Here is a 26,506-nt window from a genome sequence, read left to right as displayed (position 1 = left end):
TATTTGTGTGTGTAAAGGAAAAAAGATGGCAGCAACAAAAAAAAATGCCAATTAAAATTCATGAACGTTTGCATTAAATAATTGCAGATAAACAAAAGGAATAAAAAGTTCAAATTAGGTGCTTAACTAAAAGTGTTTAGAATAAAAGAAGAAGTTCCTTTTTTATATCAGATATTTACGTTTTTCCGTTATCCTTTTTATCTCCAATCGAAGCTAAAACTGATGTAACCCAAATTAATTCTTAGTTACGAATATTTTGATACTCTATTCTTCTCTTTTTGTACATAAGACTGAGGCTGGCACTTGATACTTCTTCTAAATATGAAAAAAACGAACTTTAAGTGGGCTAAAATCTGATAAATGTTTATTGTCGGATGGATCAATTTCTATTTCAGATTTCTAATCAAGGAATATACCCTCGTCGATAGGGTATAAGTACTTATAATCATAAAAAATAATAATCATTGATTTTCTTAATTAAAAAATTTTGCCATTAACTTTTATGTTAATTGTCCTGACTTGTTCGCCTTCAGCATCCATCGATTTGCCGTTTGCCCTGACTCTGGCTCTGACTTTTCAGTTCCTGCGCGCAGTATAAACTAATTACAGATTATGATGAAATCGTCGTCAGCAACAACGGGAAGCACCACGGCATGGGCGTTAGGCGTGGCAGAGTGAAAAGGAATTTCCTTCCTCTGCTCGAGCATCTTTTGGTTCGCATAGTGCAAAATTTTAAAGCCTGTTAATGAGATTTCATTTATACGTAATGAGATTTGTTAAAAGGATTGTCGAGACTTTCACCAAATCATCAGTAATTACCGAAAGAAAACAAAGCGAAACCAGAAAAAGACTAAAACAAAAACCAAACTACTCATTAAGCGTGTCAGGCGATGGAGCAGATGAGAGCTGAAAGTCCTTCGGCACCCCGCCAGTTGCCCCTTCCACTTTTTACCCTCATGTTGTCAATTATGTAGACCAGCAATGCAAGCGTAACGTAAACCATGATATGATGATACCAGAAACGCAGTAGGTCAGTTACAGGATAACAAAATGTTAACTCCATAATTTGCAGACTCCTTCCTTACAGAGAGAGAATGAGAGAGCGAAAGATACACAGAGAGCCGGAAAGAACATTTGCGCTTTGCAGGAGTTTTTAGTACACAGCCTCACAACAGTGAGAGCAAGCGATTTCTCTTATTCCGAATTCGTTTCTTTGATTCGTGTAAAGCTACAATGTGGTTGTAGCTTTGTCGCCTTGTTGCTCAATCGGACGTTCTTCGTTTCAGGGCTTCCTATTACTGGGCTGGCTTAGTAGGTTTTTTAGTGCTGATTACAATGCGTGGCCATTCGGTTGGATGAGAGCGGATGCGTGACAACTGATTTCCGTTTCGATCTCTGTATGTCCTCGTGGTTCAGTACATTGTGATTGAGTGTATCTGTGTCTGTGTATGCGCCTGTGTGAGTGCGTGTCAGAAACTTAAAGGTTAAACAATTTCAATTTCGATTGATAAACGTGAATTTAATGTGTCAGCCGAACTAGCCTGAGGTTCTCGAAAATGATACATCACAGACTAGTATAAAGACTCACCCTAAGTAACTATACTTAAAAACCGAGCGGCGTATCATATACATATAACTATATTAAGGCAGCAGAGCCAGATCTTAAACCAATATCGAGTGCTTCAGTGCAAAAAATTTACTTACAATGCATTTGAGTCGCAAATTCTTGGCATATTTACATTTAATATGCGCTAGCAGCATTTGCTTGTTGGAATTTAGCGCAGCCCAACAACAACAGCAGCAGCAACAACAACAACAACAACAGCAACAACAAACAGCATCGTTAACCGAGAAAATACCATTAGGTGAGTCTCAAAAGCGCCGCCAAGAGTTAAAGCCAAGAGCCGGGAGCCAAAAGCCGGGAGCCGGGAGCCAGGAGCTGGGATCCTTTAGTCGGAAGCTGTTGCAGTTGTCGCTAGGATTGTGGTACAATGTGTTTCGCTGAAAGCTTTGCGACTGTGTGTGTATATATACATGGGTTTTTTTGTTCAATTTTTTCTTGAGTGTGTCTGTGTGTGTATGTAATAGAATGTGTTCTTGAAGTCGCTTTCTTTTTCTGTAGCATACTTCTAAGCGTCTCCTTAGAAAGTGCTGAACATTATTTTATTCAAAGCAGAGAAGAAGACAAATAACTAATTTAAACTATTTGGATGGAATCTTAACATATGTTAACAAAATATTTTCAAAACATAAAATACCGAATAAATGAAATTAAATGTTTGAAAATTTTGAAATTATTTTTGTAATTATTTTTCCCAGCAATCGAAATTTAGACAAATGAAAATATTGATTTACTTCGTAGGGGAAAAAAATATAAAAAATGTTTTACAATTTCAATATTCTACTCACTTTAAATCAGTTTTAGGATTTATATAAACACATATACACAATACACTTACATAAAAATCAGACATGGCGTGATAAGCATCTTTATATTTTGAATTTGTTAATCATGTGATTAGAATTAAAAAGAAATTTCGATTAAACTTTAGAAAACAAAAACTAGCCACTAAGAAGGACGTTTCTGCTTTGTTTTTAACGGGATACTCCCGTTAAATCTATAGAGCTCTGTTGTCTTTTAAGATATCTTCTTCTCTCGATTTCACTTCTTGAAACTGGTTTTCAATATGTTGAAATTTGTGTTGAGGTTTTTTAGCTTAGGCTTTCTGAATACGTTGCTTTTTTGTTTTTATTGGCCTTTCCCATTTTGTTGGCGCTTTAGTTTTATAATACGTTGCCGTCTCAGTCATTGCACCTGCAGTCATTTCGCAATATATGCACACCCATGCCGTGAATGTGAGTGTTTGTTGATGGCTGCTTATGTGACAGTCATGCTGACTGGGCTTGCAATTGCACACGAAAATCCTGGCTCGGGCTGCTGCTGGTTGCTTGCTCCTGTGCTTCGGTGCAAAACTGCTGCATCAACACTTCCTTGATGCCTCAGCAAGACTGTGATGTGTCAATGTGAGTGTGAGTGTGAGTGTGGGTGTGGGTGTGAGTGTGGGTGTAACATTATGCTATCATTTGTGTAAATATTTCTGTGCTGTGCGCTCTTTTTCGTTTAATATTAACAGTGAGTGCAGCAACGTGTCAAAAGCTGCCTAAATATTTAACGAAGCAAAAATTTTATTTTGCCATCTTCTCATAATCATTCTCCTCTCTCTCTCTCTCTCTTTCTCGTTTTTTCTATCTCTCGTCAACACAGGTGCCATATTCGAGCAGGGCACAGATGATGTGCAATCAGCCTTTAAATATGCAATGCTCAATCACAATCTAAATGTGACATCGCGTCGCTTTGAGCTGCAAGCTTATGTGGATGTCATCAACACGGCGGATGCCTTCAAATTATCACGACTGAGTAGGTGTCACGGAACCACAGCCTCATCCCCAATCTGTTCCTTCAGAGACCCAGTACACAATATCCATAGTAAACCATTCATTTAGTAAGCGTTTTCTACGTTTTGTTTGTTTTGTTTTCCTTTTTGTATTGGGTTGTATTGGAAAATTGGAAATACGCGAACTCAAAGCTGAAATTTAATTGCACACAATTCACATTGCACTAGACCCGTCACCTCACTCCACACCACTCATCATCACACTCTCCACCATCTACTGTTCTACTCTGCTCCTAAAATGGACAGAGACAGAAAACCAAAAAGAAAAAACGAAAAGGACAAAAATTTATTACTCTTACTCCTGCTGCAGTTTGCAATCAATTCTCGCGCGGAGTCTACTCAATGCTGGGCGCTGTATCGCCGGACTCCTTTGACACATTGCACTCCTACTCCAACACGTTTCAAATGCCATTTGTGACGCCCTGGTTCCCCGAGAAGGTAAGTTACCTGTTACCCACATGTGCACACATACACGCAAACACACACACACACTGGCATTCAGGTAAAAAGAGAAATGGAAGCGCCAAAAGTGCGGAAAATGTCATATGTAATTGATTGTAAAATTCTCCCTCCATCATCGTTTTCTCTCTCACCCACTCGTTCAGTGTGTGAATCTGTCTAAGCATGTGTGTGTGTTGGGTTATTTACATCTTGTGGTCTGTTCCCGGAGGTGGAGGGCTTCAGGCAAGTTGATCAACTTAGTTATGCATAATGAAGTCCTAACAAAAAAGAAACGAGATGGCCGGGGTTAACTTCGGTCGTTCGGAAGTTTGTGTTCCCATGTTCCAGTTATTCTGATACTCTTTCAATGTGAACAAACATGTTAAGTCTTTTATGGTGCATTATAAAAATCTGACTAATATTTAGAACGATTGCTGATATTAATAAAAGTCCAGTGACTACTCCATTCGACTAATCGAACTAGAGCTATTTGATATAGTAGTACGATCCAACTGAGTCTGATAAATATGAATGAAAAGAAGAGGACATAAAGGAAATGGTTATTTCGTAAATAAAACAAAGCTTAAAGCTTTAATCTAATTAAATACAGTCATGAGTATCTATCTGTCTCTGTAGTTGAAAAGTCTCTCTAGTCTTTGTTTTAAAACTAATATAGTATACAACAAATTATTCTATCAATTATTGGACTTCATCAGGTTTTTAAATATCGATTCCTTCTTAACCTTTCGTTTAGTTTAGGGGCCGATGCCACTTATACAAGACTAAGAAACCCAAGGACTGACTTTTAAAAATGAAATGTTTAATTTTAAGAATTACATGCTTGTGTATATTTAAGTATATTTAATAATTATAAATAACTTATATCAATCTGTGATTTATATTCTGCAGGATCAAGTCAGTGTTGGAATAAGTTTTTCCTTAAGGTCATAAACCATTTGACTTTAATTAAAGGGCAAATCGATTGGTTTTTTTTTTATCTTTGGTCTACTCCCTTTGGTATATTTGGAACAGAGCCAGCGAAATAATAATAATGCTGAAATATGAACATATGAGTTTAGTCTTATGAAGTTGAACTAATTGTTCCACTTTGTGCATATTTCTATAATTCGTTAACAAATGTTGCTAGTGCTCGACCTTAAAATGGTTTCTAAAAATAAACTTGTGAAAATTTCATAAATATTTTGTTATTGTCCTTTTGACGCCATAATTTTAATTTAATTTTAAATGGGGCATGTTCAATTGGCATCAATACGGCAAGTCCCCCCCCCACCGAAGCAACCATCCAGTCAGTCAGTCAGCCAGCAGTCATCGCACTTAATGCTCAAACACTTTGTAAGGTTGTTGTTGCTGATTTTTATCTCTCTCTCTCTCTCTCTCTCTGTTCCTCTTGTGTATTATAAAAATGAAGTCATTGCATAAAGTGGAGCATTGGGTGCCTTTTTAGCCAAGAACGAGCGAGAGTTACCCAACAAGCGAGCAAGTGTGCAAACCTTCCAACCAACCAAGTGGAATTGCTGTCTCTGAGTCTGTCCCAGCCTGGTCTAGGCTGGCTGGTCTCTGTGGCTTGGCACTAAATCAAAGCCAAAGCACAAATCATAATAATTGTAATTTGAAGAAAATTTACTACCAACAACAGCAACAATAACAAGAGCAACCACAGCAATGTATTGGATAGAGACTGCGACAGGAACGTGTTGATGTTGTTGCTGATGTTGCTGTTGCTGCTGTTGTTGCTGTTGTTGTCAAAGAAAAAAGACAATACCAAACAAGAATGAGTCGTCTCCTACACTCCATTCTACACTACTCGACTAGCTATTGCTGTGTGTGTGTGTGTGTGTGTGTGTGTGTGTATGTCTGTTTGCACAGGGAGTGCAAAAAAATTTATGACGCGCTCTTGGCCTCTTTTATTTCAATCACTATAAATCAAGATATGGGCAAGGGGGGCATCACATATATAGAAAGACTGCGCATTTGCGTGCCCCCTTTAGAAAAAGAGGGCAAGCCAGTAAGTGTATGCGGAAGAACCCTCCAATCTCTAACCCACCATTCTCTCCATTCACTTCCCCTTTGCACTTGCTAACTCTGGCTCTTTCTCTCTATACATACATGGATGTGCGTGTGTGTGTGTGTGTGTGTAAATTTAGTGTTTCTCCTTGTTACATGTCGCTGGCAGCGTTGAGCATCAAGCGCCAAGCGGAAACGCGTTTCATTTTATTATTGCTTCATGTAGCGTGCATATTACATTGTTAAAGCCCAACCTCACTCACTCTTACTTTGTTCTTGTTGTCTGTATCTTTTGTTTTGCATACTTTTAGGTACTAACACCGTCATCGGGCCTGTTGGATTTCGCTATCAGCATGCGTCCGGATTATCATCAGGCGATTATTGATATCATCCAGTATTATGGCTGGCAAAGCATTATCTATCTCTATGACTCGCACGATGGTGAGTATGGCAAATCGAGAAATCGATCGAATGGATTGACATTTACTTTTATTTAAGACACACAGAGAGAGGTTAGACACTGAAATTTATTTCAATGAAACAAACTCGGCATAATCTGATTTTCCCTTTGATTACATTTAACCTAATCATCTCTGTTTTGCTTTTAACTCCTGATGGCTAGAAGTGGAGGGGCCTCATCTTGTATTATATGTAAATGGGAACCAAAGATGATACATATGGCATGCTTATTTTTAACCAACTCATAGTACATCTTTTCATCTGTTATCCCACGTTGTCAACTTTCCACTTGGCTTTTGTTGTTGTTGTTGCTATGCCTCATGCCTTTTCATTTTTGCTAATATGTAATTAAATAAGCGGCACAAAGCGAGGAGAAGAAAAAAAAAAAAAAAAAAAAACAAACGAAAGGAAGAGGTTGCCAGGCAGGATACTCAAGTGCTACCAAGTGTGCTTTCTCGAGTGGCTCTTTGGGCGGCTTAAAAGACTCGGAGACAGATGCAGTGGGTTGACGGCGGCAACGGCGACATGGAACGAGGCATACACATATGGCTGAGTCTTAGGCTGCTTTTGTGTGTTGTATTGAAATTTATTTCAAAGCAATTTCCTGCCGCCGTCTACGTGCGACTACGAAGGACAAGAGCGACCGAACGAAGGCAACGGGCAACAATTACTGGACGAGAAAAAAAGGGGGAAAAAAAAATGAAAGCAAAAAGATGGAGTCATCAGATGGAGATTTTTCTTAAATAGGAAAAGTGTCTGCTCAAAATTCTCATATAGGCTCTGATTACATTTCCCAACTCCCTGGCTCTAGCTGCCTCTGTCTGTCTCCTTTGTAAAGAGTTCACACGCTGATGTGTGTGTGCGATTGTATGTCCACACATACATACACACATACGTGTATATGGGAATGACTGTGTCATGTGTTAATGACTCTATGTGCGCGTGTGTGGAAATAAAATTTATGACTTTATGCAGTTACCAAGTTGGACTTTCTTTACCGAATCTCTGGCTCTCTTTCTCTTGTTGCCTTTACATTATTATTATTATTTTCTCTGCCCATTTCTTTTCTTGTGTAGTTGTTCTTGCCGAGTTTCGGGTACATTTTTTAATATTTGCTTCGGCGCCAAAAAGTAGGCCGACATTGTTCCCTTTGGCATTTGTTGCAGGAAAAGGAAATACAGCAACAGCAGCAGCAGCTGCCTGTGTCCTCTTTTTTCTCTCCATTTTTTTTTTCGTGTGTTTGTTTTTTTTTTTTTTTTTGGCTTCGACTTCGACTCGGGCGTTTATATTGTTAACGAAAAAGGCTCCACAGCGGGGACTTTACTTTATATTTTAATGCCGCTGTCAGCAGTTTGTTGTTATTGCTTTGTTCTTTATTCCTGCCCGATTCCCCTCTCCCCAAAAACCACCATTGCTCATGGAGTGCCTTACATCACCTCTCTGCCAGTGAATCCAACATAACCAGGGCCATTATATGTTGCTACTGATGCTGCTGTTGTGCTCAGCTCGTACACGGCGACAAATTGGTAGCATATTTTTTGGCGCATTCATGAATTTCGTGAGGGTAGAAAAAGAAGAATAAACCATTTCGAGTACAGCATAGGAAACGTTCAATAAAACAACTCGCCAAAAAAAGGAAACACTGGAGTGAGTTTGGAACAACCGTTGCGATACGCACTTGTGTTGTTGTTGTTCTTTTAGTTGTTGCTATTTATTGAAATGTTGTTACCCAACTGAACAGCATACCACAAAAAAGTACTTCAATTGTCTGTGCACTTCCGTTTCCGCTTTTTCTCACGCGACTGTGTTTATTGTTGTTGTCTGCTGCACTGATTTACCTCCGAAAAGGGAAAAACGACGACACCAACAACAAGCAACAAATGGCGTGTGAAAACGTTGTTGTTGTTGCTGTTCATTTTTTTTCTGTTTTCTTTTGTGTGGAATAGTGAGCGATTTTTGTAGTTGTGTGTGTGTGTGTTTGTGTGCTGGTAAATGCAAATTGAAGTGAACGGAATAGAAGCAAATGAGTTGTTACTTGTGTTTATGGCCGATGTTAGATACAAGTCGATCGAAATACTAACAGAAAGAAGTCAATTACCTAACAAACTGTTGTCCGATCCGGTCGACGTTCGGACAGACAAACGTGCATGGCCATATCCATTCAGCTTCTGATATTGAGCAGATTTCTGGAGCTTTAGCTTTGAATTGAATTTGAATTTGGTAAAAAGAATGTTGGTTACTTTGGATGAATTGCATTAAGTTTATATATATTTTTGATGAGCCGATTTCGTCCTTTTCAAAAATTCAAAGAATCAAATCATTGACCCAAACAGACCCTAGACAATGGATTGTGTTTGGTTTGATTAGTGGTGAAAATCATTCAGTTGCAATCAATCGATTGTTGTACCCTTGGCTCTCAATATGCCAGTGCAATCCACAGATCTGAACATTTTGTTTGTGAATTGTTTTGTTATTTTGTTGTGTGTGTTTGTTTGTTCGCAGGATTACTTCGCCTGCAGCAAATCTATCAAGAACTGAAGCCCGGAAATGAAACATTCCGTGTGCAAATGGTAAAACGCATTGCCAACGTAACTATGGCCATTGAATTTTTGCACACGCTGGAGGATTTGGGACGATTCAGCAAAAAGCGCATCGTGCTCGACTGCCCGGCGGAAATGGCCAAAGAGATCATCATACAGCATGTGCGGGATATCAAGCTGGGCAGGCGCACCTATCATTACCTGCTCAGCGGACTGGTGAGCGAACAAGCTTCTCCGCCCTTCCATCCTTGACCACTACTCTCTCCACTCCTATCCTCCTTTATCCATGTATATGTGGTTCCCTATGGCGCGCCTTTAATAAGCAATTATTGCTAACATCCGTTTCGGTCGGTTTTTTTCTGTTTGATTTTTATTGTGTTTTTTTTTTTTTGGGTGTTTTCGTTTTTGCCTTACGTAGGTCATGGACAACCATTGGCCCAGCGATGTCGTGGAGTTTGGGGCCATCAACATCACCGGCTTTCGCATTGTGGACACTAATCGGCGGGCGGTGCGTGATTTTCATGACAGCCGGAAACGTTTGGAGCCTTTGGGCTCAGCAGGCGGCAGCAGCATCGGCGGAGGTAGCAAAATGCCAGCAATTTCGGTAAGGATATTCTCGTAACTTTTTTCCCCTTTATCAGTTCCTTGTGATGGATTTTTCTTTTGATTCGGTTCTTTTTATCGTTTTTTTTGCGTTGAACTTTATGCCTTTACCCAACCATTCAACCAATGGTTTGCCTTTGCAGGCACAGGCCGCATTGATGTATGATGCGGTTTTTGTTCTTGTTGAAGCCTTCAATCGCATTCTGCGCAAGAAGCCGGATCAATTTCGTTCGAATCATCTGCAGCGACGCAGTCATGGGAGCGGTGGTGGGGGTGGGGTCGGTTCGTCCATGGCATTGAATGAATCAACTGCTTTGCTGGACTGTAATACGAACAAGGGTTGGGTCACACCTTGGGAGCAAGGTGAAAAGATATCGAGAGTTTTGCGAAAGGTGAGTTCCAAATTCTGCCTACAATCAAGAATTGAAATTCTTAACTGGAAATCTCATTTGCGCATGGGTTAAGGTGGAAATTGATGGATTGTCCGGCTCCATCCGATTTGACGAGGATGGCCGACGCATCAACTACAGTCTTCATGTGGTTGAGATGTCTGTGAACTCCACTTTGCAACAGGTGGCCGAGTGGCGCGATGACATCGGTTTGCTGCCCCTGCACCACAGCAGTCGTGGCGATTATATGGCGTCGTTCTCACGCTTTGCATCAAGTTCGACAGTCGATTACGCCAGAAATCACACGTATATAGTGACAAGTTTGCTGGAGGAACCTTATCTCATGCATAAGCAGGCCTCGTATGGAGAACAGCTGGTGGGAAATGATCGATTTGAAGGATATTGTAAGGACATGGCTGAATTGTTGGCAAAGCGACTGGGCATAAAATGTAAGTGCATTAGACTTTCCAAAAAGTGATGTACCTGAAACGAATGTTTGTATCCAGATGAGCTACGACTTGTGCAGGATGGAAATTATGGGTCTGAGAATCAGTATGCTCCGGGTGGCTGGGATGGTATGGTGGGTGAGCTGGTGCGCAAGGAGGCCGATATAGCCATAGCGGCAATGACAATTACAGCGGAACGAGAACGTGTCATTGATTTCACTAAGCCCTTTATGTCACTGGGGATATCCATAATGATTAGGAAGCCAGTAAAACAAACACCCGGAGTCTTTAGCTTTCTCAATCCTCTCTCGCAGGAAATTTGGGTTAGACAATGTTCATTTAATCTACTTAGACACCTGTTCATAATTGTGTCTCTTCCAGATGAGTGTCATTTTGAGCTATGTGGGTGTTAGTGTAGTTCTTTACTTCGTTACACGATTCCCTCCCTACGAATGGCGGATCGTGAAAGGAGCTCAACAAGCTGGAAGTGAGCCGGCGCAGTCGCACCAGCAGCAGATGCAGCCCCAACACACTCCAGACCCAACCAACGATTTCAGTTTGCTCAACTCGTTCTGGTACTCCCTTGCTGCCTTCATGCAGCAGGGTTGCGACCTGTCGCCACCATCGATTGCTGGACGCATTGCAGCCGCCGTTTGGTGGTTTTTTACCATCATTTTAATCTCATCGTATACAGCGAATCTGGCTGCTTTCCTCACCGTTGAACGCATGGTGGCTCCCATTAAGTCACCCGAGGATCTGGCCATGCAATCCGATATCCAGTATGGCACACTCTTGCATGGTTCCACTTGGGACTTCTTTAAGGTAAGCCGAACCGTTTCGAATCGTTTCTCAGATAGTGCTAAAATCTAAGCATTTAGCGCTCACAAATCGGCTTGCATCAGAAGATGTGGGAATATATGAATGCCAATTCTCGGCTTTCGGTCCATACCTACGACGAGGGCATTCGAAGGGTGCGAACCTCTAAGGGGAAATATGTCTTGTTGGTCGACTCGCCCAAAAATGACTATGTAAATGCCCGAGCCCCTTGCGACACCATGAAGGTGGGCAGAAATATCGACACAAAAGGATTTGGTGTGGCCACACCCATCGGTTCGCCACTGAGGTAAGTGGGCAGGTGGGGGACCTCGCGTTACGCACACTTTATCTTTTTTGTGTCACGACTCACAGAACTCGCCTTAACTTGGCCGTACTCACGCTTAAGGAAAATGGAGAACTGCTCAAGATATGGAACAAATGGTGGTATGACAAAACCGAATGCAATCCCAATCTGGATGCACATGAGGCGACATCCACTCCCAATGAATTGTCGTTGAGCAATGTTGCTGGCATTTATTATATATTGATTGGCGGATTACTGTTGGCCGTAATGGTGGCCATAGTCGAGTTCTTTTGCCGCAGCAAAACCTCACGCCTTAAGACGCCAACGAATCATGCCGGCTCTGTGGCATCGGGAATGCTGGGCTCCTCTACATATCAAAGGGATTCGCTGTCCGATGCAATTATGCACTCACAGGCCAAGTTGGCCATGCAGGCGAGCAGTGAGTACGATGAGCGATTGGTAGGCGTGGAGGTGAGTCTTCAAAAAATTAAGGCAAAAGCAAACCCTTTTACAATTGGTTTATACCCGTTTTCCCCCCGTCGCCTTTTTTGTATCTTTCTATCCCACTAGCTGGCATCTAATGTTCGCTATCAGTATAGTATGTAAGATGCCCCTTTAGCTCTCACGCTTCTCCCTACTCTCTTCTCAAATACTTATGAAGTGGTCGACGAAATTGTACATAATTTTTTGTGGCATTATACGAAATCGAGAACTAAATGTTAAACGACGCTGGCAATCATCATCAATTTTTTTCCGCAAAAATTATCACGGAGGCTGGACAGCTGGGCGTTTAAAACTCTGTACAGAATTGATTTGTAATTTATAATTTGTATTTTTGATAAATGTATACAAAATAAACAAATACTAAAACCTAAACTAAACTAAAACTAAACTAAATAAGCACAACTGTACTGTAGATTAAGTGAGAATTATTCCAAATTATTCCAAATAATAAAGTAAACAATATTAAGTGGAAACGAAAACCAAATCCATTGTTTGATGGCCCGGGTTGAGAGCGGGTTGAGGAGCACACTTGGCATTCGGGGCGTATGAGTGATGTGCGTAGCCGGCAACTGAGTAAGTGAGTGACTAAGCCGCTTAGTTGACTTAAAGTTTAAGCGGCTTTCAATGTAAGCTTTTTCATTTGTCTTGCTGCGGTTAAGGTCGGCTAAGGCTGGTCAAGCGACTCGAATCTCTATCTTTCCCAACTTTTAACTGAATTAAACAGCAGCAAACAAATTCTGTGTAAATTTATATCGAATTATTTTAATTGATATTTGTTCTTATGCTTTTATGTGGTTTGGCCCAATTAATTAGATATTGGCAATGAGCCTAATATGGTTTTAAACGTTTTTAACTGTATTGCAATTATTCGAATTCTACTATATACTACTATAAAATCAGCTTTGTGAGAGAATTAGCTAAGAATAAAGTTTATGTTTTGGTACCTAATAAATCTGATCTTCTTAGTCTTCAGAAGATAATTGACAACAGCATCTGTCTTTCCCTTTGTGGCTATTAAATCAGTGGTCAATGATGTTGAATATACTTTTATACCCTTTTTGGAATGGTTTAGTGTGCAGGTGTTGTATATCTCTGATTATATTAACTTTTTAAGGGTATACAAATTCCAAAATGGCCAAAGTAAGCGAAGTCCCTCTGTTTTATTTTGTACCCCGCCGTGTTATTGACCCCAACAGCCGTTACTTGACGGTATTGCATAAACTTTGTTTGTCTTCCTTCGTTTTGTTGTTTTCTGTATTTTGTATTTGCCTCTGTTAAGAAGGCATGTAAACGTCTATTCCTTTCTTATTGTTATTAGTTGCGTGAATTATAATGGACATTCTTTTGTTTTTGCCTCAAAAAACCTCTCTCTAATAAAGTTCTCCCACCTGTCTTCAGATTTCCATTCAGAGTGGACTTTCCGCTCCTTCTACAGTCGCCTACGTATATGGGGCTTTAATTGAATCTGTTGTAAAAATATACCACAGATTATTGACTTCCATTTCCACCCACTTCCCGCTCCACTTCACACTTCACTTTAGAGTACTATATAGTACTATATATGCGGCACATAGAGGAACCCTTCTGTATACTGAAAATGGATGGATGGCAAATGTCCAAGTCTAAGAGACTGAGCTGAGACTGAGCTGAAGTTTCGCCTATTCACCTATTCTTCTTATTCCTGTGCTGTTGCTCTCTCCTCGCATTTTGCTATTGTTCAAGTTTTGATCCAATGCCGTCCCTAGCCCCTGCTTTTGCTCTCCGACTCCCCTGTGTTCCTGTTTTTTTTTCTTCTACTTTTTGAGTTTTTTCATTGCTTTATTTCCTTGCTGCGTTGCTTCTTTTCTGTTCTTTTCCTTACTTTTTTTTGACATAAATTTTAAAACTTTTTTTTGCAGTTTTTATTGTTGGCAGACTCGTTTGCAGTAATGGATTTCAAATAGAGTTACTCATGGGTAAAATGTTTCATACTTTGGGGTATTAGCAAATCTGCAAAGGACGACAACGACGACTCAGAGACTTTTCCTATTAATATGTGCTTTTATATCTCTATGTCTGGGTGTGTGTGTGTGACTTGGAGGTAACTGTTTCTTTAGCCTTTTTTCGTTGCATAGCTCAAGCTTGTTTTGTTTTCGTTTGTTTTGCATTTTGTGCGCTCTACACTAAAAGCCTCAAGTTATTTGTTGCACGCAACCATTCCTCACTCTCTCTCTCTCTCTCTTTCCTTCTTAACCCTCATACTAACACAGCGCTCCCTTCTGTTTTCGGTTTTGCTTCCCTTTACTAATGCACATTTTATTGAAATAAATTTCGTGCCTCTCGGCTATGCCATGATCCTTGCTCGACTCGGCACTTGGTGTTTTGTGGCTGCTTTTAGCTGATTTTATTGCCCCGCTTTTGGTCTTGGTTTAAAGAGTGAAGCCTGCAGCGACAGTCTACTTTGCGGTCGGCGCTGTCCTGGGGCCAGTTTATAGTCTCCGCCGGGGCCCAGGTCCAGCCAAGAATCTGTGGTATCAAGTAAAATTCCAAGACAAACACCGAATTTCAAGCAACGAACTTAAAAATGCAAATGATATTTACGTTTTGTCCGCCCGCCTCTCCCCCACCCCACCATTGCCTGTGCCCCCAACATTCTGGGTTTCTGTTGTTCCTTAAGTGCAAAGTTAAACGACGCCCCCAAAGTATGCAATGAGCGAAAAGAAGCTGTTGGCCAGCAAAGATACTCAAGCCTGCATTTTTAATTACGCACGGCCGAATCGGCACAGATAACTGCCTTGCTTGTTTGGTGTACATTTATTTCATTTTTTTCTTTTTCTTCTTCTTCTTTTGTTTTCTCCCGTAAATTACTCCACCAGGTAAGTAAATTCGTGTTCAAGTAAATGCCTTTGGAACCCTTAAAACTAGAGCCTGAAGAAAATAATCGAGAATTTAAATAAGTTGCCATTTAAAAACCTATTGAAATCTTTGGTATTATAACAGTTCTTTTGAGATAACTTGATAAAATCATTATTAATACATATTTAAAAAGTTTTACATCATTTGGCATAACCATATAGTACATACAAATATAAGCTCACCTACTTAACCCACCGCAGAATCGGAATAGAATCGTAGAAATGCATTTTGTGCAATATATTGTAAGCAATGTATGTATGTGTGTATGTATGTGTGTATGTGTGTGTGTATGTGTGTATATGTATCTATCTGCCTCACTTTATATAATATAGGCCACACTTCCTTAACCAGAACTCTAAGTTGGCGCATTTTAATGGCTTTGTCTTTGGCACGCCGTGGCCACGGCTGGTGCTGCCGTTTGGGATCAGCATTGCAGTGTCATGCTGGCATTTAATTTCACTCACTGCAAAAATGTTTTATGTGTGTCTTGGCCAAACACTTGCGCCTCCTGAAGCAGCGGTGAATGTAGAGTTTTCGCCCTTCTTTTTTGCAACTGTTTTGCATTTCTTTTGCGCCGCTTTGCAGTTTCTTCTGCTTCTCAATGTTGTTGTTGTGTTTTATTTTTTGTGAAAGTGAAGTGAAAGTGTAAAGCAACCACAAACAGGTGCAAATATAATGTGTACATTTTACACCTAGCCCAAGCTGCAGCACATCACCCGAAAGAGCTTCAGAGTGGGGGCAAGTCGTCCACCACCAAAGTGCTGTGAAATCACAACACAAAAGAATTCAATCAGTGCTTAGCTGGGCGCCTGCCATGAACACACACCACACACCCAACACACACACACACACACACACACACTCAGGGAACTGCATCAGTTAAGAGGCAAAGCGTAATATGTATAAACTTGAGCTGTAAGCCAAGTCACGATAAAGACTAGAGCCGGGTCTAAGAAGGGTGGAGCTAAAAGAGTTGTTGTGTGCGTAGTATTTAATTTTATTTTTTTCGTCCTTATGTGTTTTTTTATGCATATTAAGTTGCACAAACACAACAAAATGAACTACGATGTTGCAGAGCCGGAAATGCACACACGCTGCCCATCCCACTCCAGGACCAACCGATGGTAGAAGGGCAACCTAAAGGTGTCAAAGTGTAAGAGCCGTCAACAGTTTCGATTTGTTGGCAAGTAAGTAAATGAAAGCGAAAGCCAAAACTGAAAATGAAAATGTGGGAAATCCATCTGTAAGCAAGAGTTTTCCATGTGAACAGTTGACTAAAAGGAAACGATAATACGATGCGAAAAGAAGCAGAACAAAATATTGCGATTGGAAATTTCAATTAAAAGTGTCAACACCTAAAGCAATGCAGTTGCTTTGCCAGTTATTTCTAGAAGGACAGAAAGATGGAAACAAAGATAGAAAGAGAGAAACTTAGGAAATGTGTAACTTTTGTTTATGTTGACCAAGGATCTCACAGAGTCCCTTAGTACTTCTTTAAACTGGAAGAAGATCAAGTTGATTCATAGTTGATTAAGTTTTGGTTTCTCTAGCCCATTTGTAAATATATTCTTGATCAGCATGAGAAGCAGAGTCGATGTCCGTATAAATCGGCACTCCTTAAGGGAATTTAAACTTCGGCTTCTTTGATATTTTTTATATTAGTAATTGGTATTTATTTTGCCTTAATGAAGTGCAAGAGCTGCTGTTTAAACTGATAAACAAATATGAGAGCGACAACAGCTGCGGCCACGATTTCCACCTCAACCTCCCTACTACTGCCACTCCTACCACCAGGCAGCCAATGCGACCTCTCCTCTCCTTCCACCCATTGGCCATGTTCTCCAAAATCCGTGACAACACTGAAAAGCATCTCAAACTCATGTGTTTGTAGTTAAAAAAAAAAAAAAAAATAAAAAAAGAAACTTGTCCCCAGCCTAAGGTCAAATTATGCTTGTTGTTGCCGAGTAAAAATTTTCCACATTTTTTTCTTCATTTTCGTTGCTGTTGCGTATTTCTTTCTTGGTGGGTTTTTTTTTTTTTTTTTTTTGTGTTTCTACCTACTAATTTTTGTGATACAAACGAAATGTATGTAATTTCCCTGGAGCCAAATTGGCATAAGCAAACGTAAAATTTGAACGCCAACAGCCATATATGACAATACGCGTAAGGGAAGGGTGTGGGAGTGGGTGGGCGTTGCGGGGGGATTGGGGAAGTGATGGCAACATGGCTTCAATCATTACTCATCATCCATCAACGTTGCGAATTTTCTTTTCTCTTTCCTTTTACTTCTTTCATTTTCATTCTCTCTTTCTCGTTTTTTTTTTTCTTCTGTTATTTTTGGCAAGCAAATGTGCAAGTAAAAAAATGTATAAAAAATAAATGAAAATGAAAATGGTTGCCACTGGCAATTTACTGTGGTGTGGGGGCCAGCACCGAAGAATGGGGACGTAGTGTCGTGGGCGGGACACTGCGAAGGACTGGGTTCCAGCCTGGGTCGTTGTCGACGACTAATTCGTGCATGCGAAGTGAACGGAGTATAAATTATCATCATGGAAAACAAGTGGAAAATGTCATTTATCATATTTTTCGGTTGCACTCCGACACAGCAACAAAGACACCGAAGGACATAGAGGAAAAGAGATAGAGAGAGAGTGACAGCAAAAGCTATAGCGAGCAAAAGAAGGAGAGCAAGGGTAAGAATGAAAACCTTAACGCCGAAGCTTGTATACCCTTAAATTCTTTGTGTTTCTCTTTTCCAGGCATATTAAGAAGAAGTCGGATTTCCGCCAAAGAGCGGTCTATTTCATCGTATCCTTATTGATTTAGACATCCAATTTTGTTGTACAATACTAAAAATATCAAATTTTGTGAAAAAAGACTTGCTTTAGAAAATAATTAAGTTATTGGTCCGATCCGACTAAACCCGAGATAACCAACCACTGCAGTATATAGAAGCAGTTTCATGGACTATATATAGGTATAAATATAAATATAGTTGCTTCCGTGTGTCTCTAACTTTTAAATAAAATAATTATATCCTTTTTGCAAGGGTATAAAAAAGGCATAATTTAAAGGTATGAGGTGGATGACTACAGAAACCAGTAAAATGCATAATCGCCATTATGTCAAATACACATTCCTACCCAATCATATCTGTACGTACATGCATACAAAGCTACATATGTGGGTGAGTAGAACGCTTCCTTTAGTGACTATTTGAGTGGTGAATGTAGGCTAAATTACCAAAACACTTAACACTTGAATCAACAAAAAGTAATTTATTTAAAGGGTATATTAATTTTGGTCAGAAGCAACGCATGGAAGGAAGCATTTCCGACCATATGAAGTATATGTATTCTTGAGCAGTTCATATAGCCATTTCCGTTCGTCCGTCCGTCTGGAGCTTCCATATACTGCAAGGTTTGTATATCTTGGATTCAGCTGGATCGGATCATTATATCCCATACAAACAGCAAAGCCACGAACAATTACTTTTCTTATCAACTTCGTTATTTTCTTTTAGTGACTGTACCAAGTTTGATCTCGATCGGATGACTACATCAATTAGCTCCCATAGTAACGATCAGTCGAAAATAGTGACCTTTATACATTTATTTTGCAGTTTAATATATCTATTAATAACTGTTCCAAACTTGATAAACATCGGATAACTATATTATATAGCTGTCATCTACACATTCAATAAAATAATATAAAAACGGCGCTGGTTTGCTTCAGCCTAAGATTGTCGGCCATTCTTTCGTGAAATTTAGACGTTTTCTCAGGTAAGAATAACACCAGGAAAACAGTGAATCAGTTCTATACAGAGTGAAATAAGTTCTTTTGGTGCTCCCATTGTGGAACATGTAACGTATAGATTCATTCACACCGCACACTTGGAGGGTGTGTCCTTGTGTTTTATTGACGACGGGCTTTAAACGACATGCCAAGTGGGTGGTCTCCACAGCGATCACTACAATATAATCTTCCAGTATGGTGGTCCTTCAGCATAGCTCTGCAGCTTCGGAAGAGGTAAATCACATTTGCCTTTGCTATAGATACTCTTTCGCTAACTGTTTCAGTTGGTAACAAGGTCTCGGAGACTTTAAGAGACAGAGTCGGCAAATACGCAGATCAAGTTTCCGCCTTCGTATAAACAAAACAAATGATTTTCTCCCCAAATATGTAAACTGTTATAATTAAGTTTTTGCTAGATGGACCATAAGGATGAACTTGGCCGTCGTTTGGTGGCGGCGGCTTTATATATATGTACATTCATACATTTGGTCTCTTAGATTTAAAACAGTTGTTGTTCTTGTTGTCGTGGCGTCGATTGACTTCAAACTTATTTAGTGTTGATGTTTTTCATTTGCTATTCTTTATATACACTTGCAAAAACGGGTCGATTCACTTGCTTTGAAGACCAAGCATCTGGATCGATTGTCCATACTTCAATACACATACATAAATCCCAGGAAAGGTATATTATTTAGCCCTTCTGATTTACAAATAATTATGATACTTTCGGTTGGTTTCAAGAATTTACAAGGGTATGTTGAATTCGGACCAGCAAATTAGCTGGAACCTCTACAGCTTTTTGGTAACTTCAAAGGACGAAGTAATACGGGTTGGTGACTTGCCGACTTCATTAACATTTTTATGATGCGCCTTGGCGACCGCAAAATGTGGTCAGAGCAAATAAGAGTGGAAAAAGTGGGAGATAGGCATATTATTCAACTGTTTTTATTTCTATTTATTTTGATGTTGTCGCCTTCGGGTTGCTTTCCAACAGAAGAAGAACAATGTCCGCTGTGTTGGCCTTCGCCACCTGCATCAAAACTGAGCTCGGCTGAATGAACTGACTCAGGAGCCATGTCCAAAACAAAGCCATTACAGTTATTTGTTGCTCATGGATGGGAGGGCTTCCTCCTCTAATTTACACAATAAAAATGTTGACAAAGAACGAGTGCTCTCGCCCATCTTCAGTGAGTCTCCTGAAACAACTCAAATTCAACCCCTTAGTTGAAACCTTGAACGCTCTGATGAAATCTTGAACAACTTTAAGTCCAAGGTAAGGCTTGCATCAGTCCATGAACTGATCCTTGACTTTACTCGGCAGCCCTTTTCACACAATTCACACACACACTCATACAGATGCAAACATGACACTATTGTTTGAGCAGCCTACTTGCCCTTATATCTGCTCCCCATCTGTCCCCTAGTCAGTTTTTCATGGTTTCAAGTTTACTACACTTGTATTTTTTATGGCAGTTTTTCTTTTCTTTTCTTTCATTTTCCCTTCTTTTTTCAGTTTTCGCCGTTCTTTCAGTATTTTTCTTAGTTTGCCATGCATTTTTTTTTTTTTTTTTGTTGTTTTTGTTCCTTTGTTCGGTTTGTTCGTTCTTTGCTAAGCGTTTTGGCTGCAATCACGACTTTTCCGCAACCACTTGGAGTGGCACTTTTTTTGTACGCTTCTCGTATGCTTCTCAGTTTCCACATTCCTTGCCTGTTTGCTTAAAAGCAGCGAAAAATGCAGCATCCCGTAGCCGGGTCCTGGTCGTGGGCACCAGCCACAGCAGCAGGAGAGGGGTTGGATTAGCACTCAGCGAAGCTTAGGGATGATAGTGGTAGAAAGGACCCGATGGTGCAGATTTTCGACAAGTGTCAATTGTTTTTGGGGGTAACTGCTGCTGCTAAGAGCAGCATACATAGTTCACACACGCATACATATACATATATAAAATGGATCTCGAGCGCTAAACTTGACTTCGGATTGGTTTGACTTGGCCCCATGGCAGAATAGTGTTAGTCAGGCAAATTGATTTTTATATATTGTTAGTGCTTTCAACAGCCAAGTAGATGCACCTATGGGTCCCCTTATTATTTACGCTCCCCAATGGACTAGCCATCGACTAGAAAATATGATTGCTTACTTTTATGGACTACTTATTAGTCGAAAATTAGTCGCTTGAAGTTCCCATTTCGAGTATTTTATCGAGAAATGAGCACTTGAATTCGAACAGGCCAAACCTAATTATAACGAAAAATATCCCTGAACTTCGATTAATCGCTGTAATCCAACTGAGCTGATACCCAAAATAGGAAAGGACAAAAACCTGACATCATCATACAGACTAATGACTGCTATGTCTATCGAAACTATTTGAAAAGTTATTGCAGATTTGGTTAAACATGTTGCCTAGGCTACAGAGAGAGTTCGACTGGATGTTTGATGCTTGGAATCAAGAAATGCCTAGCTTCCGTGTGAACGAGCATTCCCAGGTTTACTAGGTTCTAGTCCTCTACTTCGTCCAAGGCTGAGTCTTACACTTAGTGTAATAAGTGGTGAATAAGTGGCCCAGTTTTAATGTAATTGTGATGGTGGACTACCTCAGCTGCCGCAGAACAATCTTTGATCAGCTTTAGTTCGCGGGTATCATCTAGAAACGGACAAATATACAGACATAAATCGTCTAGTTCATTCAATTACTTTCACTCGCCATTCTATTTAAAGAAAAATAAATGTCGCGAGAATGGATTCGATGGATAGATTAAATTCATGTAACAAAATAAAATTACATTTGGAGTGGCCATGGGAAGATGATGATTTTGTTGGCTACAGTCATCCATTCGTTTCTATTCGTCGTACATTTTGTTTTCTTGTATTTGCTCTTAGTTTATTAAATTGGTCTCTGTATTTAAAATAATCGAGTTGAAATTTCCATTCCTCGACCTTATCCCCTCATGTGGTCCTCCATCCAGGCATTCACCGAGCAATCATTAGCCATTCGTACAAACGAGAATGTCTCCCCTGAGGGGCAACCTTCGAATTTGAACTGATTTCACATTCCTCACTCGTCCCGTATCGCGAGACGAACAACTAGCCCAGCCGAACGTCATCTCGCTCAATATTTCAATTTCGCGCTACACTTTGTCCGGCAATCAATGCCGTCGCAACGCCTAAAAGGCAGTCGAGAATAGTTGCCCAGTTGCATATGTGAAGCAGACCAAACCCGTTGTCCTCTCGTAAACTCGTCTCTCTGTCACTCCATTGCTATGTGCTTCCCTTTTCTCTATTTCCTTTTTTTGGTCTATTCATCGGCATGCCTGAGATGCTTTGGAATAGAAGCTGGAAGGTAGGTTGGGGTAGGAAACCAAACCAAAACCAGAAGGAAAATGCCAATAGTTTTTTTTCTCTATTCTTATTTTTTGCTGGTGGTCGCCGCTGGGCAAAGCATTTTTTAGCGTGAAAAACCTCAAAACATCAAAAAGCGAACGGAACACACACTCGCACACACACATACATACATATGTATGTAAGTATATGTAGCTGTGAATGTGGAGCTGGGGATGGCGGCAGGACTTTGGCATCTGGGTGAAGGTTGCATAAAACATGCCAGTGATAAATTTGTGCATGCCGCGCATAGATTTCCAAACGTATCCCAGAGACGACCGCAACTATGGGCGCTATGTGGTTGGCAATCTTTATGGGCCATAGCAGGGGGCGATAGTATAGGTACAAGGGGTGTGGGGTATGGGCGTAGCCTTTGTAGTTTACTCGCTCTGATCCTGGGCCCGGATGAAAAACTGCGGCAACTTGCACGCTGATTAACTTTATGAGCTACGTGCGGCTTTTAATGGGTAAACGGACCAGCCTGGTTACCGCTCATCTCCGTTCAGCTCAGAACTTGGCCGCATTTTATCAAGCATACGCCCCGTTTTACTGTCTCAAGTGTAACATTCTGTGCACTTGAAATTTATGCAGGACGCAGCCAGCCAGCAACAAGCAAACTGGCAAACTGGTAAGCCAGTATGCCCGAGTCTGAGAGTTGGCATTTTATTTTTTTTTATTTGCATTAATCACGTCGCTAGTGACGCTATTGAAAAAATATATTTGCCAGTTGGGAAATTTTCCCCCGCTCGCAAAACAAACAAAAAGAAATCTTCAACCTCACCTTATCCGCACCGTACGTAAAAGGAAAGAAAAAGTGCGCAAGGACGTTGTCGTCCTTCTGGCAAGTGCATACGTTTCACTTTGGCTGTTAATGCGAAAACGATGGCAGCAATTCCAGTTGAGGTGGCTGTCGCGTCCCGTCCCGTCCCGTCCTGTCCCTTGCCGACATCCTTTTTCAATTCTCTTTCCTTTTTTCTGAGTTTTGGGCTGGCAAAGAAATTGCATAAAATATATGTATATATGTAGAGTTTCATAGAGGCAGCGGTGTGCTTACTTGTAAGTACTTTGTATTGTAAAGCAACAACTATTTTTTTATCGAGGTTTTGCTGTTGTTTGGCCCAACAACAAAAAGCAGAAAGGAGAATTACATGTATTATACTTATCTCTTTCTCACTACTTGTTTTCTTCTCTTTTTATTTATATAAATTGAATGTAACTTGCCGTTACGCTGGTGTGCATTGAGGCACAAAAAGAGTTGCACAAAAGCCAACGTGGCGTATGCGCAATTAAAGAAGAAAACAAAGAAGGGCCGTATGTATGGGGTTTTAAATTCCGAATCGCAGATCTAGCACAGATATTGTTCACTCTAATATCGGGGAATCCCTCCCTTAGCCGAGTTAAATCATCTGGGCAACTGGCTAGTAAAATGTCGCCAAAGACACAAAAGGGAATTTCGTTGAATCTTTTGTAGTGGCGTTAAAACTGTTGCCAACTTTTTGGGGCACACACACACACACCGCAGACTCACTAACTATTTCGCATAGAAATGCATTTTAATTTGTTTTATATGGCAACGTTTTGATTAAATGCAGCGCTTTGTTTTGCTTCTGCCTTTGTTGTTTCTCTTGTAGCTGCTAGTGCTGCGATTTATGAAAATTCAATTGGATTCGTCGACAAAACAAAACACAGCTCCCTCTCCCTCTGTGTGCTTGTGTGTCTGTGTGTGTACTTTCACCGTCGCCGTCGCCTGCATATTTGGTTAAAATCGTTGCCTTTCACTGTTTGCCATTTCAATTATGTGCAACGACGCGGCGTATGAACAATGTTTGTAATGAAATGGGACTAGTACAGCCCAGGCAATACTACCCCCTTCCGCACCTTCCCACTCTGCTCCATTTTCGCATATGAGGCCAATGGGTAGCCCTACCAATTGGCAAGAGTTGCAGCCTTTTGTAGCATCCCACTTCCCGACTCCCTTCATGCAAACACCCTCGAGTTGTACGAAGTGCGTTCTGTTATTTAAAAGGCATTTCGCCCTACACCACACAGTGGGCGATTCGGCTTCGCTACCAAAACAAAATTAATAACTCCCAATCTAAAGGGCATTTTAAGATGAACATCCATTTGTACCCTTGCAAATGGAGGATTATAGGATTGTTCAAAAATGTCATCTCTTAAGATGATCACCGGGTGATAATTATAAGTTTAATATACTTGTTAACAAATTTACGAAATTTCATGAAGTTTGCATGGCTATTTAATATTCTCCTAAAAGGAAGGATCAGAGAATCATTTTAGCTTCTTATGCGACTATTAACTAGATATACATACATATAAGCTTGAGTTTGTGTCCTTTTGATGCCTGCAGATAAAGTTGTGTTTGAGTACCTTTTGAAAATCCTTGTTTTTGGCTTCAAGTGCTTCCTCGAATATCATACCAACTGGAGGACAAAAATTGGTTATGACTTCTGTGCCATGTGAATCCTGGACCGTTCAGTTAGTTCTTAAGAGAACCCCAGTTATCCCCAGTTATGTTGTTGATGACAGAGGATGAAGTGGTATAAGATAGTCGCCAAAAATTTTGTCAACAGGCAGAAGTTAACTTCTACCACTCCAAGGAAATGATATGCATACCTATTTATATTTTTGATCAGCATCAATAGCCAAGTCGATCTAGCCATGTGCGTCTGTTTATCCGTCCAATGAAACACCCAGATCTCGGAGACTATAGCCGCTAGAGTCATCAAGTTGTGGTATATAAACTCGACCGAATCGCCCATTGTGCGACAGTCAGGCAGACTGAGTCGGGAGGCAGCGCAATGGTTGCAGCTGTTCTGCATAGTGTTAAAAGTTCATGCATATTTATGGTGTCATTCATATCAAAAACGTTCGAGCATAAAACGCATTTAAACGGTCTGTAAAAAGACATAAGAAACAACAAAAACAAACACAAAGTCTTGCGAAAAACTGAGGGAAAACAGATGGAAATTACAACTTAAAGTTAAAAATCGAAATGCAAGAAAAATCCAAACGCACGAAAGAAAATTATATAAGTATAATATTTCAGATATGTATGTGACATTTTGTCGGATTCGGATTCCAAGCCAAGTTCTTGGTTTCAAATCGAAACAGTGGAATGCAAAGTTATCGATAGCTTTCCCATTAATAACTTAAAGTTATACCTCCGAAGTGATTTTATACCTCGACCAAAAGGACGAAACAAGTGCATTCCTGGCTTTCTTCTTGTATTATTCTTTAACACCTTAGTCCTAAGTGAATAAACTCAATCCTTTAATTGATTTACCAGAGTTTTCCTTTGCAAGAAATCAGCTAATTCACTGGAAGAAACATACGACAGTAATCAAAATGGAATTGACTGTAGCTGTTACGGACTAGGAGGAGATCTCTTCGATACAGACGGTCATGGCTGTATGAACTCGCCTCGTCGTGATGATCAAGAATATATATACTTTATATGGTCGGAGATGCTTACATCTAGGCGTTCCACACTTCTGACTAAAACGTATATACCCTTTTTGAAAGGGTATAAGAATCGATAAAAACATAAGTTCAATTGAAACGAAAAGTAGGCCTTGTGTTTCTTCTGTCATTTGAATTTTCAATCGCCCAAATCCGTTTCGGATTCATTTCAGTAACAAATAACAGCGTAAAGAAAACAGAGTAAAGAAAACAAAATTAAATTAAAAATAAACCCAAAACCCCAAGACCAATCATGTAAGTAAGAACAATAGAAAGGATTTAATTTAGTTTTCTCAAGTTTTCTCTTCTAGGACAATGCTCGAACTCAAACTAAATTGTAAACGTCCATTCTAATCGCAAAACTCAAATTGGATCTTCCAGAAACGGTATTTCAAACGATAACAGCGCTCCATGAGCACATCCACACTCTACATAACCATCCATATCTCGACCTGTTCGTTAATGCAAATGTCTGTGACGTCCTCATCAGACATGGGCGGTAAATTTTTACGGCTGACTACCGTGTTTTATCAGGATTAATGACGATAGCGTAACTATCGCCTTGTAATTGGTGAATATGTGATTTGAATGTTTTCAAAAGAGCATCTAGCTCGCTCACAACGTGCATTCAGACGATTGGCAAGTGCGCTTCCGGAATCTTCGCCGCCCATAAAGTAGATTTGTGGTTCGTTTGGAATTGGCAGCAGTGAGCCTATTTTATGATAAACTTGGCTTCTGATTTTGAATGTAAAATTAAATTGTTCACCATTCGCATTAGTATTTCGGACTATTTCTGTTGCTCCGAACAATGTCATTTGAAAGCATGAATTGAATCTTCGAATTGACTTCAGGAACACGTTAGAATCTGGATCCGTGACGATAAGTAAGCCGTTCAATGGTTCAGGTGTTTCAATTTCAGGTAGTTGCACTTTTCCTCACGCACAACACATCCCAGCTGGCTCATTTTTGAATTTC

At 40.2% G+C, this 26,506-nt stretch overlaps 1 protein-coding gene and 1 long non-coding RNA gene across 3 annotated transcripts; both read left to right on the top strand.

Moving 5' to 3' along the window:
* Positions 1 to 1,342: 1,342 nt before the first annotated feature.
* GluRIA (Glutamate receptor IA) lies at positions 1,343 to 12,444 on the top strand. 2 transcript variants are annotated; one of them, XM_068287070.1, is made up of 13 exons: positions 1,343 to 1,865; positions 3,266 to 3,418; positions 3,766 to 3,893; positions 6,233 to 6,362; positions 8,883 to 9,136; positions 9,339 to 9,524; positions 9,667 to 9,915; positions 9,989 to 10,361; positions 10,419 to 10,681; positions 10,740 to 11,180; positions 11,237 to 11,481; positions 11,547 to 11,949; positions 12,049 to 12,444. In XM_068287070.1, exons 1-13 carry the CDS (start codon positions 1,706 to 1,708, stop codon positions 12,082 to 12,084), a joined length of 3,021 nt encoding a protein of 1,006 aa, XP_068143171.1. In that variant the 5' UTR covers positions 1,343 to 1,705; the 3' UTR covers positions 12,085 to 12,444. The 2 variants fall into 2 exon arrangements, with proteins under 2 accessions (XP_068143171.1, XP_068143181.1); XM_068287080.1 differs by lacking the exons at positions 1,343 to 1,865; positions 3,766 to 3,893 and having other exon boundaries at positions 3,334 to 3,418.
* Positions 12,445 to 25,716: 13,272 nt separating this feature from the next.
* LOC137574910 (uncharacterized) lies at positions 25,717 to 26,283 on the top strand. Its single transcript, XR_011032068.1, has 2 exons — positions 25,717 to 25,786; positions 25,843 to 26,283. It is a non-coding gene; the product is annotated as an uncharacterized lncRNA (long non-coding RNA).
* Positions 26,284 to 26,506: the final 223 nt, after the last annotated feature.

The sequence above is a fragment of the Drosophila tropicalis genome, unplaced genomic scaffold (genome assembly GCF_018151085.1).
Source record: "Drosophila tropicalis isolate 14030-0801.00 unplaced genomic scaffold, ASM1815108v1 contig_115, whole genome shotgun sequence".
Classification (NCBI taxonomy): domain Eukaryota; kingdom Metazoa; phylum Arthropoda; class Insecta; order Diptera; family Drosophilidae; genus Drosophila; species Drosophila tropicalis.
Note: the sequence above shows the minus strand (reverse complement) of the source record. Positions and strands in the feature narration are given on the sequence as shown.